This window comes from Canis lupus, chromosome 14 (assembly GCF_003254725.2).
Source record: "Canis lupus dingo isolate Sandy chromosome 14, ASM325472v2, whole genome shotgun sequence".
NCBI classification, from domain to species: Eukaryota; Metazoa; Chordata; class Mammalia; order Carnivora; family Canidae; genus Canis; species Canis lupus.
The window spans coordinates 7,460,510-7,474,827 of NC_064256.1; the positions used below are offsets into that span (position 1 = coordinate 7,460,510).

Sequence of the window (14,318 nt, forward strand, 5' to 3'; positions counted from 1 at the left end):
CCAAGTATCCATTAGTGTTTGACAGTATCAGATAATCCCATTTCGTTAGCTCCAGCCCTTTTGTTCAAAGTATTCCAACTCACAACTGTCTATAAACATCTCTTCCTCTGTAACTCATACTAATTCTTTTCATCCTGAATTAGGAAGTCCAAAGTTTATCTTTTAGGAAAGTTAGACATGCTTCTCTTCCTGTTCTATAGAGTCACTATGCTTCTCTTAAGAAGTGGTTGTGTTTTAGTGTTGGATAATGTATTGACCCTCTACACACTCAAATGCATGTGTGCACTCATGCACACCAGATTGAGGCCACATGTTTTTCTATAAAGAAAGCTTTTTCCAAATTATTTGAAAACCAAATTAGATGTTACCAACTTGGAGCATTTTTTTCATCTCTTAATTGTTCATTGTTTTCTTTCTTGTGCTCTTTGACTTTTGACTCAGATATGGCCAGTTTTATCTGAGACTCTAAATAAACACCGGGCTGATAATCGGATTGTAGAGCGTTGTTGCAGGTGCCTCCGCTTTGCTGTTCGCTGTGTAGGCAAAGGATCTGCAGCCCTGCTGCAGCCACTAGTTACACAGGTAAGTTCTTCCTGAGAGGGAAAATGTACAGTGTATAGAATTTGAAGTAGGAGTCTTCACTTTTTTTTTTTTTTTTAAGATTTATTTATTTGGGGATCCCTGGGTGGCGCAGCGGTTTGGCGCCTGCCTTTGGCCCAGGGCGCGATCCTGGAGACCCGGGATCGAATCCCACATCGGGCTCCCGGTGCATGGAGCCTGCTTCTCCCTCTGCCTGTGTCTCTGCCTCTCTCTCTCTCTCTCTCTGACTATCATAAATAAATAAAAATTAAAAAAAAAAAAAAAGATTTATTTATTTGGGGGATGAGGAGAGAGAGAGAGAGAGAGGAGCATGAGCAGGGAGGAGGGGCAGAGAGAGAGGGAGAAGGAGAGAGCCTGACATAGGGCTTGATCCCAGGACCCTGAGATCATGACTTGAGCCGAAGGCAGATGCTTAACTGTCTGAGCCCCAAAGTGCCCCTGAAATAGAACAAAAATTTTGCTGATGAAATGGAATACTTGTGTTTATTAAATACAAACTCCAAAATATTTGAAGGAGATAAGTAGTACCTATGGTATGTTGTCTCTGAGGGAAACAGCCTATAATCTATTCTGTATAGTGAGAGTCTAAATAGTAACACATTCTGGCATGAAATTAGGAAGAGAATGACTTTAATGCTCAGCTCTCATGTACTAGCACTAAGCATTTTATACTAATTTTTCTTTTTAAAATGTGTTATGTCAAATTTTGCCATTTCTTGGCCCAAAGGAATTTTTTTCTAACTTGACCAGATTTGGTCACATAAGTCACATAAGTCTGTTATTTGTCAAGAAATGTTTGACTCTTTTATAATCACCAAGATTGATACGTAATTATGATGGTGTGACTCACTGTATGAGGTTCTGTAAGATCACATTCACATCAAGAACTACTCCATATGAGATGCCTGTAATTAGTGACTTAAATCACTAAGTAATTGATGTTAACCTTATAGCAGAGCCAGGACCAGATTGAAGAAAGGCACAGAATTGAAAGGCAAGGCAAAGTGTCAGCCTTGGTGTTTACAGGACTTGGAGTAAGTGCCTTCTTAAGTTTTGCCTCCATGCATTGAGGGAAAATGCACAGCTCCAGGTTGGGCCACCTCCTCAGCCTGAAGTGACCCTTCTCTACCTAGACAGTGTATCCATGATGCAGATTTTAAGGAGTTAAATATTCTGGGGAGCTGACCCTGACAGTGAGTGCCTCCTTAAATTCTGCACCCTGGTGCCTCATTCCTTTTTTTTTTCTTTTTAAAATTGTGTTTCTTAAGTAAGCTCTACACCCAGTGTGGGGCTCGGACTCACAACCCTGAGATCAAGAGTTGGATGCTCCACTGACTGAGCCAGCCAGGCACCCTTGGGTACCTCAATCATAAGGAAGCACTCACCTTCAAGTAGGATCATGCTAGTGAAGTATCAGTTGGCATATGCACAGCCCTGCCTTCTTTATATTGTAGATTAGCTTAAAGTTTACATTTACTATACCCTGAGGACACTGTATATTTGTACTGCATGTATTTCCATCTTCGGTATGTATCCCCCTCAGTGTAATACATTCTGGATCAAATGTAACTTGATTTAATGCCTCTTTGCTGTTAGAGGATACCCTCATGACTTTATTTTTTATTGTTGTTTTGTTTTGTTTTGTTTTGTTTTTATTCCTGCTGATTATGTGACCAACCCAATAGAGTAGCACCTTGTATAGGAAGTGTGTTCTAAAATCAGTACACGTGAAAAAATGAAAAGTATTTTTTTAAATCCAAATTTCAGAAGTCAGTAAACCAGAACTATAATTGGCCTGTCACCTAGTTTTGTAAATATAGTTTTCTTAGAGATTGCCATGCTTATTCATTTACGTATTCTGTATTGGCCATTTTTGTGCTACGGTGGCAAAGTTGAGTAGACAGGGCAGCCCTGGTGGCTCAGCGGTTTAAGCGCTGCCTTCAGTCCAGGGCGTGATCCTGGAGACCCGGGATCAAGTCCCACACCAGGCTCCCTGCATGGAGCCTGCTTCTCCCTCTGCCTGTGTCTCTGCCTTTCTCTCTCTCTCTCTCTCTGTCTCTCATGAATAAATAAATAAAATCTTTAAAAAAAAAAAAGTTGAGTAGACAGATGATATGGCCAACAAAGTCTAAAATTTTTACTATCTGGCCCTTTAAGAAAAAGTTTACCATGGGATCCCTGGGTGGCTCAACGGTTTAGTGCCGCCTTTGACCCAGGATGTGATACTGAAGACCCATACTGGAGACCCGGGATCAAATCCCACATCAGGCTCCCTGTATGGAGCCTGCTTCTCCCTCTGCCTATGTCTCTGCCTCTCTCTCTCTCTCTCTCTCTCTCTCTCTCTTCTCTCTCTTCTCTCTCTTCTCTCTCTCTCTCTGTGTCTCTCATGAATAAATAAATAAAATCTTTAAAAAAATATAAATTATTTATTATTTATTTATTTATAAATAAATAAAATCTTTAAAAAAAAAAAAAAAAGAAAGAAAGAAAAAAATTTACCAGCTCATGACTTCAATCATTCAAGTAGGGCATATAGTTTTGAGTATACAACACCAAACAGATTCATAGCTCCCATCATAGCCCATTCTATGGTATATGTTAATGGTAAGAGTCAGTCACTTGTCTTTCAGCCCCCTCCACATTCATTGAGATAAATTTATATAATAAAACCAATACACTGAGTTATACGTCCAGCTCTTGATTTCAGCTCAGGTCTTGATCTCAGGATTCGAAGTTCAAGCCCTATGTTTGGCTCCACACTGGGCATGAAGCCTACTTAAAAAATCAATACATGTGTTGTAATGGCATTTTATTTTATTTTATTTTAGATATTATTTATTTATTCATGAGAGACAGAGGCAGAGACATAGAGGGAGAAGCAGGCTCCCTGCAGGGAGCCTAATGCTGGGACTTGATCCAGGACCCCGGGAGGATGATACTCAACTGCTGAGCCACCTAGGTGCCCCTGTAATGGCATTTTAAATAGATGAATGTATAGATACCTTTTAATTTTTGGAGGAGAGTAGGGGAAAAATCCTAAACAAATCATTTAACTCAGGTATATATATTAACATTTTTATTCTCTTGAGATCCAGGTATCTTGATCAGAAACACTGTTTTTTACTTAAAAGTTTAAGTAGAAGGGTTTAGGAGCCACTCAAAATTTAAACAGTGCTTTCACAGTCTCTTTCAGGATGAGGATAGTTGGCATTTTTAGCCCTGCTATAGCTATATATGCTTTTTTTTTTTAAAGAGTTAATCTTTAATGCAAATAAGAACGACCTTTAAGTTGTTAGGATATATGCTAGGATTTTGCAAATATCCTGGATTCTAGCATCCTAATGGCTTCCAGCTTGAAGTATTATCAGCTCTCTTAAAATATTGTTTTGGGAAGATAAATGTCAAAGGCATAAAAGGACTCCAAAAAGAGTACTGGAAAATTATTGAAGAATTGAGCCCTCTCTTTCAAAAAATGTAGCCAGCAAGCTTTACAGTGTTGTCTCAAAGAGAAGAAACCAGTCTGTCTCTGAATTTCTTCATCTAAACAGTTTCCTAAGTTAATACTTTTTGGGGAGTAAAGAATTGAACTAACTGGTTTTTCCCTTGGCAGATGGTGAATGTATACCACGTACATCAGCATTCCTGTTTCCTGTACCTTGGCAGTATCCTCGTGGATGAATATGGCATGGAAGAGGGCTGTCGGCAGGGACTCCTAGACATGCTTCAGGTCTGTTTTTCTTGGGGAGTTTCTTGGAGGGACTAAAGGCTTAGCAGTTTGTTCTTCACCATGTTTTGAATTCTCTTGCTTCTCTGTGTTTATCCTCCAGGCATATTGATTACCTAATAACAGGGAGGTAGAAACTTTCTAGTTACTCTCTGGACAGTCATGCCTGGGAGAATGAGAGAGAGATTGGCCATATGAATGTAAGGATCAGGGGCACCTGATAATCTAGTACATAAGCAGTCTTACTTTCAGAAAGTTCTAAATTTTTTTAGCTGGGGGAAGGTGCGCCTGTAGGCAGAGGAAGACAGAATCTTAAGCAGTCTCCATGCCCACTATTGAGCTCAACACAGGGTTTGCTCTTATGACCCTGAGGTTATAACCTGAGCCAAAATCAAAAGTCAAATGCTCAACTGACTAAGCCACTCCAGTGCCCCCAGAAACTTCTAAAACTTTGAGATGACATCTATCTAGTTTCATCAACTAAAATTTATACCCTCAACCCTATCTGAAATATGCACTTCATATGTGAAAACTACATCAACTGAGAAAGATTTCTCTCTTCCTTTTCTTGATCTAATTCTCCTCAGAGTGTTTTTCTTTTCCCATCTGTACTTCCCCCACTTTGTTCCTTTTGTGTATGTTGTGATATTTAGCAAGTCTGAATGCTGTTAGATTTATGTACTAGCACTTATTTAAAATCTCTATTCTGTTTTAGGCACTGTGCATCCCCACCTTTCAGCTGCTGGAACAGCAGAATGGGCTCCAGAATCACCCTGACACTGTGGATGATCTGTTCAGGCTGGCCACCAGGTCAGTCCTTCTGAAGAGCAACCCTTACTTTATTGCTTATCCCCATCACTGCTTAGTCTTGTCATGTAACACTTGATTGCTTCTCTATAAATGAGGTTAGAGGAGTATAGGTAGGTTAATGATTCCTAGCCCAAAGTTAAATATGAACTGGAATATCCCTGTAAGTGAGGAAGAGGAGTTGGATGGGAGTGGGGGAAAGCAGCTGGGTTTCTATAACAAAGGAGGGAACATGCACAAGACAATAAAACCAGCTTGACAAAAAACATTTGACTAGAAAATCTCTAGAATCCCCTCTAGTTTTAACTTTCTGTGCTGCTATGATGACATGCTTCACTTCAGCTTTTTCCTTTAGGAGGCTTGGCATCTTTTAGATAAAATCATATTTCAGAGTAAAAAGTTCTTAAGATTTTAAGGTGCCTTAGAAATTAACTTGTTCTGCACTTTCTGGTTCTACCCTCAGCTTTCCACCCCAATTACTGCTTAAATTCCTTCTACCAGTAACACTGACTATATTATTGCCAAACCTTTGAATTCTTTCTTTAGTCCCTAGGTAAGGAATTTGAACCAAATCAGTAGTGAGCATAAAAGCATTTAAAAATTATTAAAAATAGATTATTATATGTAATTATACATTTAATATGTATCACTTAAAAATGCAAAATAGTATTGACTGTTTCAGGATTGACTATTGAACACTTTTTTTGTTAGTTTTTGGACAAGTTAGAAACACCTTTGTTTTTGTTGTTGTCATCATTGATATGAGAGAACTGTTGGGTAGGCTCTCTAGTCTCTGCTTTCCCACTGTGTGTTCCTTGAAAAACTGATCCCCAGAGATGCTCTTTGCACAAATAAGCATGGTAAAGTAAATTTGGAAAATATTGTGTCTTTTTTGCAGAGATTCTCCACGTACATTAAAGGGTCTGAGAAATCTCATGTCATATTGAGTGGAAAGTTTAGAGAGTTCCCATACACCCCCTGCACCACTACCACCCCACGCCTCCCTCAAAGTCCATAGTTTACATTAGGGTTTAGTCTTGGTTGTGTACCTTCTGTGGGTTTGGACAAATGTATAATGACATGTATCTACCATTATCATATGGAATAGTTTTAATATCCTGAAAATCACTGTGTTCCACCTGTTGAGTCCTCCCTTACCCTTTGATGGCTAGCAACCACTGATCTATTTACTGTCTGTATTCATAGTTTTGCCTTTTTACTCTGGTTGCTTGTAGAGCCTAATCCTGTCATTTATACCTACCCTATCTTTCTACACCAGGTTTATTCAGCGTAGCCCTGTTACCTTGCTGAGAAGCCAAGTGGTCATCCCTATCTTACAGTGGGCCATTGCTTCTACTACCCTGGACCACCGGGATGCCAATTGCAGTGTCATGAGGTTCCTACGAGACCTTATCCATACAGGGGTAGCCAATGATGTAAGTATAAACGTTGTACTTTATTTTGCAGCTCACCGCCTTTTTTATATCTCTTCTTCATTTCTTAGGGGAAAACCAGATTCTCCTTATTTGATATGTATTGGTAGGTACATACCATTCACTAGCCAAAACATTATTAGATTTAAGATAGACTCTACTAAGTGCTGTAAGCTACATAAAACAGTCTAAAAATATTTCTACCTCCATGTTATTTAGGTTTGGCTGAAGAGATAAATAAATATATAGATTTAAATAACAAAAGAAAAGCAGTATTTGATTGCCAGATGACTGATAAAAGTCATGATTACCGTGAGATCAGAGGAGGGAAAGCTCTTTGGTCAGAAGTGGGTTGGGATTAGTTTCTGGAAGAAGCAGGACCTCAGTGCAACCATCAGATATAGATAGAATTTGGATGGATTAGAGAGGGGGAGGGTAGTCTTAATTGGGGCATTAATATAGCCAGAGAAAGTCAGGATAGTACTAAGTATGTTAGACAATCAAAAGACCTGTTTGGCTGGAGTATATAATGGCTCACAAAATTTTCAAAGGTAGATTTGGCTAAATGTGGAATAGAATTGAAGGTAACAGAACAGTAAAGAAATAAGCAATTACAAAAAAATAAAAAGAAAAAGAAAAGCAATTACATGAATGGGCTAATTATTTAACAAGTTTGGTAGTAAAAGAAAAAGAAGAAAACTATGTGAAAAGCAATTTATAAAAAAAAATTTTTTAAAGATATTAGAAGTATATGTATATTCAAGACTATAGAAAGGAAGAAAATAAGGGTTTTTTTGATAGAAAAGATTAGGTATCTGAGAGAAGTCTTTGATTTTTCAGTTGGTTTTATTTTATTTTTTTAAGATTTTATTTATTTATTCATGAGAGAGACAGAGAGACAGAGGCAGAGGCACAGGCAGAGGGAGAAGCAGGCTACACGCAGAGAGCCCGATGTGGAACTCGATCCCGGGTCTCCAGGATCAGGCCCTGGGCTGAAGGCGGCGCTAAACCTCTGAGCCACCGGGGCTGCCCATCAGTTGGTTTTTAAAAAGGAAATAGACACTATTTTTCACAGAAAAAGAATTAAAATTGCTACCTATAACCATTAATCATTGTTTCTCTTCTGCTTTCTGTTCATGAAAAATCTAAGGGTTAAAGTTAGTCTCAGCTGATTTCATGCCCATTTCCTTGATACTAAACTCTTAATATTTTCTTCCTAATGACAGAACATTTTAGTGGCATCTGTGAATCTAGCTGTTATATATACATTTCCTTCTCTAGGAAAGAGGAATTACTATTAGAGTGGAGATTTGAAATTAGAGCTTATTTTTACTCTGTTTCCTTATAGCATGAAGAAGATTTTGAATTACGGAAAGAACTGATTGGACAAGTGATGAACCAGCTTGGACAGCAGCTTGTAAGCCAGCTGCTCCACACATGCTGCTTTTGTCTGCCCCCCTATACCCTACCAGATGTGGCTGAAGTACTCTGGGAGATCATGCAGGTTGACAGACCGGTAAGATCATTTTCATGAAGAACCCATTCTCACAGTCCTAAACTTTAGTTCCTGGAGGCCGATTATAACTTTGAAAATAGCTCTATTATGGGGATCCCTGGGTGGCGCAGCAGTTTGGCGCCTGCCTTTGGCCCAGGGCGCGATCCTGGAGACCCGGGATCGAATCCCACATCAGGCTCCCGGTGCATGGAGCCTGCTTCTCTCTCTGCCTATGTCTCTGCCTCTCTCTCTCTCTCTGTGTGACTATCATAAATAAATAAAAATTTAAAAAAAAAAAAAAAAAAGGAAACAGCTCTATTATATATCCATGGAACCTATTCTAGGCATATTGCTAAGTTTAATTAATAGATGATGGGGCCTACAGAAGGCCAGTGATTCATTATTAGGTTTCTGAAACATGTTGGTTTCACTGTCAACAGGGTTTATATTACCTGAAGTGAATACTAAGCATTAAATTCAGTTCTGTGGCTGGCCAGTGAGAAATTTGTTCACTTGTGTGAAGAGATGCCCATATATCAGTTATATAATGATACAGATGGATATATTCAAGAAGTAAATTTACTTCAAGCTCCTTAGATAGCACTGTATGGTTTTCCATGCTAATAAATCTAGCCAGGGCATTTGGGGATATAGAAGCAGAAAATTAGCTCACAACATACTCTTGGATTTTTTTTCTCCTTTGGGTTAATTTGCATCTTGTTTCAGTTATTTTATTTTTTTTATTTTATTTTTTATTTTATTTTTAATTAATTTATTTGAGAGAGAGAGGGAGAGCACAAGCAGTGGGGGGAGAGGCAGAGGGAGAAGAAGAAGCAAGAAACAGGGAGCCTAGTGCAGGAGGAAGGAGAAACTTAGCAGGGAACCCAATGCAGGGCTCGATTCCAGGACCCTGGGATCATGACTCAAGCTGAAGGCAGATGTTTAACCCACTAAGCCACCCAGGCACCCCTGATGTTTCAGTTCTTGATCCAGGTCATTTATCACCTGAGCAAGGAAGTTTTTGTTAGGTTATCCAGTAATTTCATTACTGGGCCACATGATCATAAATCAGGTTATATGTACTGCATGAAAGTTTTGAGCATAGTGGTAAAGTATATATAGCCTGTACATGATTTTTAAATAGGATTTATAATTTTTAATATTAATATAAAAGCAGTTCAGAAAAGTACACAGTTGCTTCAGTTAAAGTGAACTGTCTTCCAGAACTACAGAAAAATCCAGATGCACAAGTTTATTGTAACTTTTAAGTCCACATGCACCTTAATGTTGTTTCCTGCTTTGTATCACTGATAATAGTTGTTAGCTTCAACTTCAGCAGTTTCACAAAACAGATGTTACTGAGCCAAAGGTTCTGCCTTGGATTTGTGTATTTATCTCCAAAATTTAGTGATCAGTGTATGTTGTCCAAGTGAGTATATGCTTTACTTGATTTAAGACTTAATTATTTGTTTGAGAGAGAGCAGAAATGGGAGCAGCAGCAGCAGAAGGGAGAATCTCGAGCAAACTCCATGCGGAGCGTGGAGCCCAACACAGAGCTCGATCTCATGACCATGAGATCATGACCTGAGCTGAACCAAGAGTTGGACACTTAACCAGCTGCGCCACCCAGGCACCCCCAATTCTTGATATATCAAACTCTTGAGACTTCTATGTGACTCTAGTTTCATCAGATAGCTCTGCACTTCTTCCATGTAAGCTCAAATGCTTCAGGAATGAATAGTGTCTATAGTTCCTATTGCTAGTAGTTCATTATGTTCTATTTCAATCTAATATGGCTATATTTTTGTGTTTTCCTAAAGAAAGTACTCTGTGAACCCCTCAGGACCAAGTTTAATTCCAAAAGTCCTTGACATGAGAAGTGAAATTTCCATACTGTTACTTTTTTTTTTTTTTTTTTTTTTACAAATATACTTGGTTCCCAGGTAACAGAAAACTTACTATGTAAATTTGACTTTATTTTTTTAAAGTTTTCATCTTTAATGAAATGACCTTGGAAATGTACATTTCCACGACACCAATAGTACAGTTTATGGAGTCACAGTAAGGTACACAGAATTACATCTGTAATTAATATGAATGCCAACATTTCAAGCAGTAATTTCTGTTACATAGCAAACAAAATCAAGAAAGCAACCATCAAACAAAAGAGACCCAGAGCTTCAGACAAGGCAAATCCCAGGATAGCATATGAAAACTGCTGCTGCTTCAGCAAAGGGTTTCTGGCATAACCAGTGATAAAGCTGCCAAAGACTGTTCCAATACCAGCACCAGAACCAGCCACTCCCACTGTTGCAGCACCTGCACCAATAAATTTGGCAGCAGTATCAATGTCTCTCCTGATTGCACTGGTTGGAAACTCCCTTTGGATTAGCTGAGGCACACCATTCTGGGCCCGATTAAATACTGTAGAGTGCTCTCCAGTCCTAGCCTCTGGTCGATATAACAATGATGCAGAAATTGGTCTGTATGCAACTCTGGATCCAGCTCGGATCAGAACAGGGATGCAAGCGAGCTTGGCGCAGGCAAACATCATACACTCTTTGGAACGGCGTGGCTGGAGGACCTGGGTGACGGCCGACGCGAGCTCCTCTCCTGCTTCCCTTCTTCCCCAGAGGCAGCAGACAGGGCAGCATAGGTCAAAAGAGTGGCACTAAACCTAACTTTATAAAAACATTCTTGGGGCCCGTGGGTGACTTAGGCAGCTCCCTTAAACTCAGGTAATGATCTCAGGGTCCTAGGCTCGAGTCCCATGTGGGACTCCGTACTCAGGAGTCTTTTTCTCCCTCTCCCTCTGGTCCTCCCCTCTGCTTGTATTCTCCGTCCCCCGTCCCCCCCCCCCCCCAAATAAATGGATTTTTAAAAATATTTTTAAAAAAATAAAAACGAAAACATTCTGGATTTGTAAATCTATGGTTAAGTGCTAACAGAAGAAGAAAATTAGAACCACACATTTAGGCAGGAACAGAAATGAAATAGCCATGGGCTCATAAGAGTTTACTATATAGATAACCACAGAATGGTGGTCAAGCAATTTAAAAAGATTGTTTTCTATAAACATCAACTTACAGCTAAGTTTTTGTAAAGGAACTCTTACATAAATTTGGGTTGTCCATACCCTGTAAACTGATTGAAATTCTCTAAGGATGTAAGTCCAAAGAAAATTTGCATTGAGCACTTTCTTAATCGTACCATTTTCAAAATTCAGCACACAGATTCTTCAATAGAAGATGGTGTATCATCTTCATCACGTGACTTGAATATACTATTAAACCCTTACCTCTCTTCCTCTCTTTCTTTGTTGGATACCCATCTGTAGCCATTTACTCAGTGTTTTCAACCAGATTTCTCAGATTCCTTTACTGGTAGATGATTAGACCCATTGTGTGCTAGCTGATTAGTTTTGCTTTTTAGTTTCATTTCTGATTGTTCCATTTGGGGCTATCTTGTAAATTCACAGGCTGTTTTTGGATTCCAAAACTTTATCAATTAATGGTTCTTCCAGAATTTCTTGCCCCTGCTTGTTTTTATCTTAGTAGTATTGTCTTCTTTGGGAGTAACACTTGGAGAATTATGCAGTACTTCTTAAACATTGTAATGGAATATTTACTTTTGCTCCAGTCTGTTACCATAAATTAACATAATGGAATATATAATGTAAAAAAATATAGTTATAAAAGGTTATTTTACTGCTGAAAACTATGACCAAAATATACACCCTACTTAAGAAAGGTGTTAAAAAAGAAAAAAGGTGTAGAAGGGACTCCTGGGTGGTCTAGCAGTTTAGCGCCTGCCTTTGGCCCAGGGCGTGATCCTGGAGTCTGGGGATCGGGTCCTACATTGGGCTCCCTGCATGGAGCCTGCTTCTCCCTCTGCCTATCTCTGCCTCTCTCTCTGTGTGTCTGTCATGAATAAATAAATAAAATAAATAAAATCTTAAAGAAAAAGGTGTAGAAAATTAGAGCTAACTCAGAAAAGAACAATTCAACTGAAAATAACCCAGAGGAAGTCTCTAGAATTTGATTTTTTAGTTTGAAGAGGAAGGAAGTAAGAAGGGTAGGGGTAGACAGTTTTTCTGCATATGAAAGGTATAAAGAGAGAGACTGTAAAAAAAAAAAAAAGAGAGAGACTGTGCTCAGATATAAAAAATATTCTTTTACAACATTTTTTTAAAAGTTGTATTTCTTTGAGAGTGAGAGAGTCTGTGAGTTGGGGTAGGGACAGAGGGAGAAAGAGAATCCCAAGCTGATGACCTGTTTAGCGTTGGAACCCGACATGGGGCTCGACCCCATAATCCATCAGATCATGACCTGAACCAAAACAGAGAGTTGGGATGCTCAACCCACTGAGCCACCAGGCACCCCAATAATATTCTTTTAAATAGCAAACAGAGGGATCCCTGGGTGGCGCAGCGGTTTGGCGCCTGCCTTTGGCCCAGGGCACGATCCTGGAGACCCGGGATCGAATCCCACATCGGGCTCCCGGTGCATGGAGCCTGCTTCTCCCTCTGCCTGTGTCTCTGCCTCTCTCTCTCTCTCTCTCTCTCTCTCTGTGACTATCATAAATTAATTAATTAATTAATTAATTAATTTTAAAAAATAAACCTCTAAAAACTTTAAAATAGATAGATAGATAGCAACCAGAGTGAGCAATAAAATTTTCTGGCCCAGAGAAAAGGCAGGTACCACAAAGGAGTTGACTGAATAGTTGACCTTAAAATCCTTTAGACTCTGGATTCGTATTATATGTATATTCTTTGACATGTTTACTTACTATACTTTTTGTCCTTGCTCTTTGTGGTACTGAACTTTTGCTGTAAGTTGCCTTTGATCATTGTACTCGAGTTTTCTGGCAGCTGTTTAATTTTTGAAATATTACAGAAGTTTAATGATAGGAACAGAACAATAGTCTCATCCAGAAGAGACTTCATTTCTAAGGTAGAGAAGTGCTTTTGAAATGATGGCCTGCTGCACCTTTGAAGTGAAATCTAGATTTGCCTTTGTAGACCATTCCAAACCCCAGAGGGTTAGAAGACCTAAACATAGTAGTGCTTTTGTTAATTTGCTGCTAAGGAAAACCTGCGGGTTGTGTTATTTACTTGTAGAGTCCAGTTGAGTAAGCCCTGCCTCTTCTTAAAACTCTAACCATCTTCTCTGCACAGACTTTTTGTCGATGGTTAGAGAACTCCTTGAAAGGTTTGCCAAAGGAGACAACTGTGGGAGCGGTCACAGTGACACACAAACAACTTACAGATTTCCACAAACAAGTCACTAGGTGAGTGATGTGGGGTTTTTTTTTTGTTGTTGTGTTTTAATGTGAACAGAAATGGTGTGCAGAAAAAATATATCTTTGTTTCTTATACCAGATACACCCAGGAGTATGTTTCTCGTGTGCCTTAAAATTCACAATTCAGTGTCTGTTTAGCGTTGAATTGCCCACATTGACATTAGAAACCAATTTGAGGGGAAATATCACCATGCTGTATAGGTGTGCATCATTTTTACTGTACAAACTTATTAACAGGTATAAGATCTTTATGGGTAAGTGGAAGCATTATTTCTTCCAAGAGAAAAATACATTCAGCAGACCACTACCCTTCACAAGATCTATCTTTATCTTTCTGGAGTCCTCTGTTCTTGTCTGTATTCAGGGATCAGAACTATAGATGTGAATTAGGCAAACCATTAGTTGTAAAACATAGATGATGTAAACTGAAGTGAATTGGAAAATACTCATTATGCCTAAGATACTGAAATTCTAATTGCATGCAGGCCAAATGAAATATCTGAGATGCTTTAAGCCCATGAGTCAATTGCTTGAAGCTTAGTTAAAATGTTAAGAAGTATACATGAGTATTTTTTTTTACTGTGAACATAGTAAACATTATAAGTGTAGCTGCATAGTCTTAATTACTACTTCATAGCTGTAAAGGAGTTGTTTAATTTCTGGACGGTGCCTCTGTTAGTATACATTTAGATTATTTTTCAGTATTACAGGTAATATTAAAACTCTAGCCTTTTCCTTCTTTTTGACTATTTTCCTTAAAATGCAGTCATTGGATCAAGATTATGAGATTTTATGGCTCTTGATAGCAATTGTATTTTGTAACTGTGTGCTACCTTGCCCCAATACATCTTTTTATATGTCTAGTATTTCTAGAATTCTGCCTAGATTTTAGGTATTAGCTTACAGTCATACAGTAGTGGAATTATTTATAGGTCTGAGAATTGAGTGTTGCAGA

The 14,318-nt window shown here is 38.8% G+C and overlaps 2 protein-coding genes across 3 annotated transcripts in view; one reads left to right on the top strand and one right to left on the bottom strand.

The window, feature by feature from the left end:
- The window catches only part of TNPO3 (transportin 3), an 84,064-nt gene that overhangs the window by 61,253 nt on the left and 8,493 nt on the right, over positions 1–14,318 (top strand). For both annotated transcript variants that reach the window (XM_025471603.3, XM_025471602.3), the window contains 6 exons: positions 442–582; positions 4,211–4,327; positions 5,040–5,134; positions 6,411–6,567; positions 7,913–8,080; positions 13,239–13,351. In XM_025471603.3, the coding sequence (XP_025327388.1) occupies positions 442–582; positions 4,211–4,327; positions 5,040–5,134; positions 6,411–6,567; positions 7,913–8,080; positions 13,239–13,351 (791 nt within the window). The remainder of the gene's footprint in view (positions 1–441; positions 583–4,210; positions 4,328–5,039; positions 5,135–6,410; positions 6,568–7,912; positions 8,081–13,238; positions 13,352–14,318) is intronic.
- Positions 10,123–10,628, bottom strand: LOC118350644 (ATP synthase F(0) complex subunit C3, mitochondrial-like). Its single transcript, XM_049093371.1, has one exon. The coding sequence runs from the start codon at positions 10,611–10,613 to the stop codon at positions 10,185–10,187; it is 429 nt and encodes a 142-aa protein (XP_048949328.1). The 5' UTR covers positions 10,614–10,628; the 3' UTR covers positions 10,123–10,184.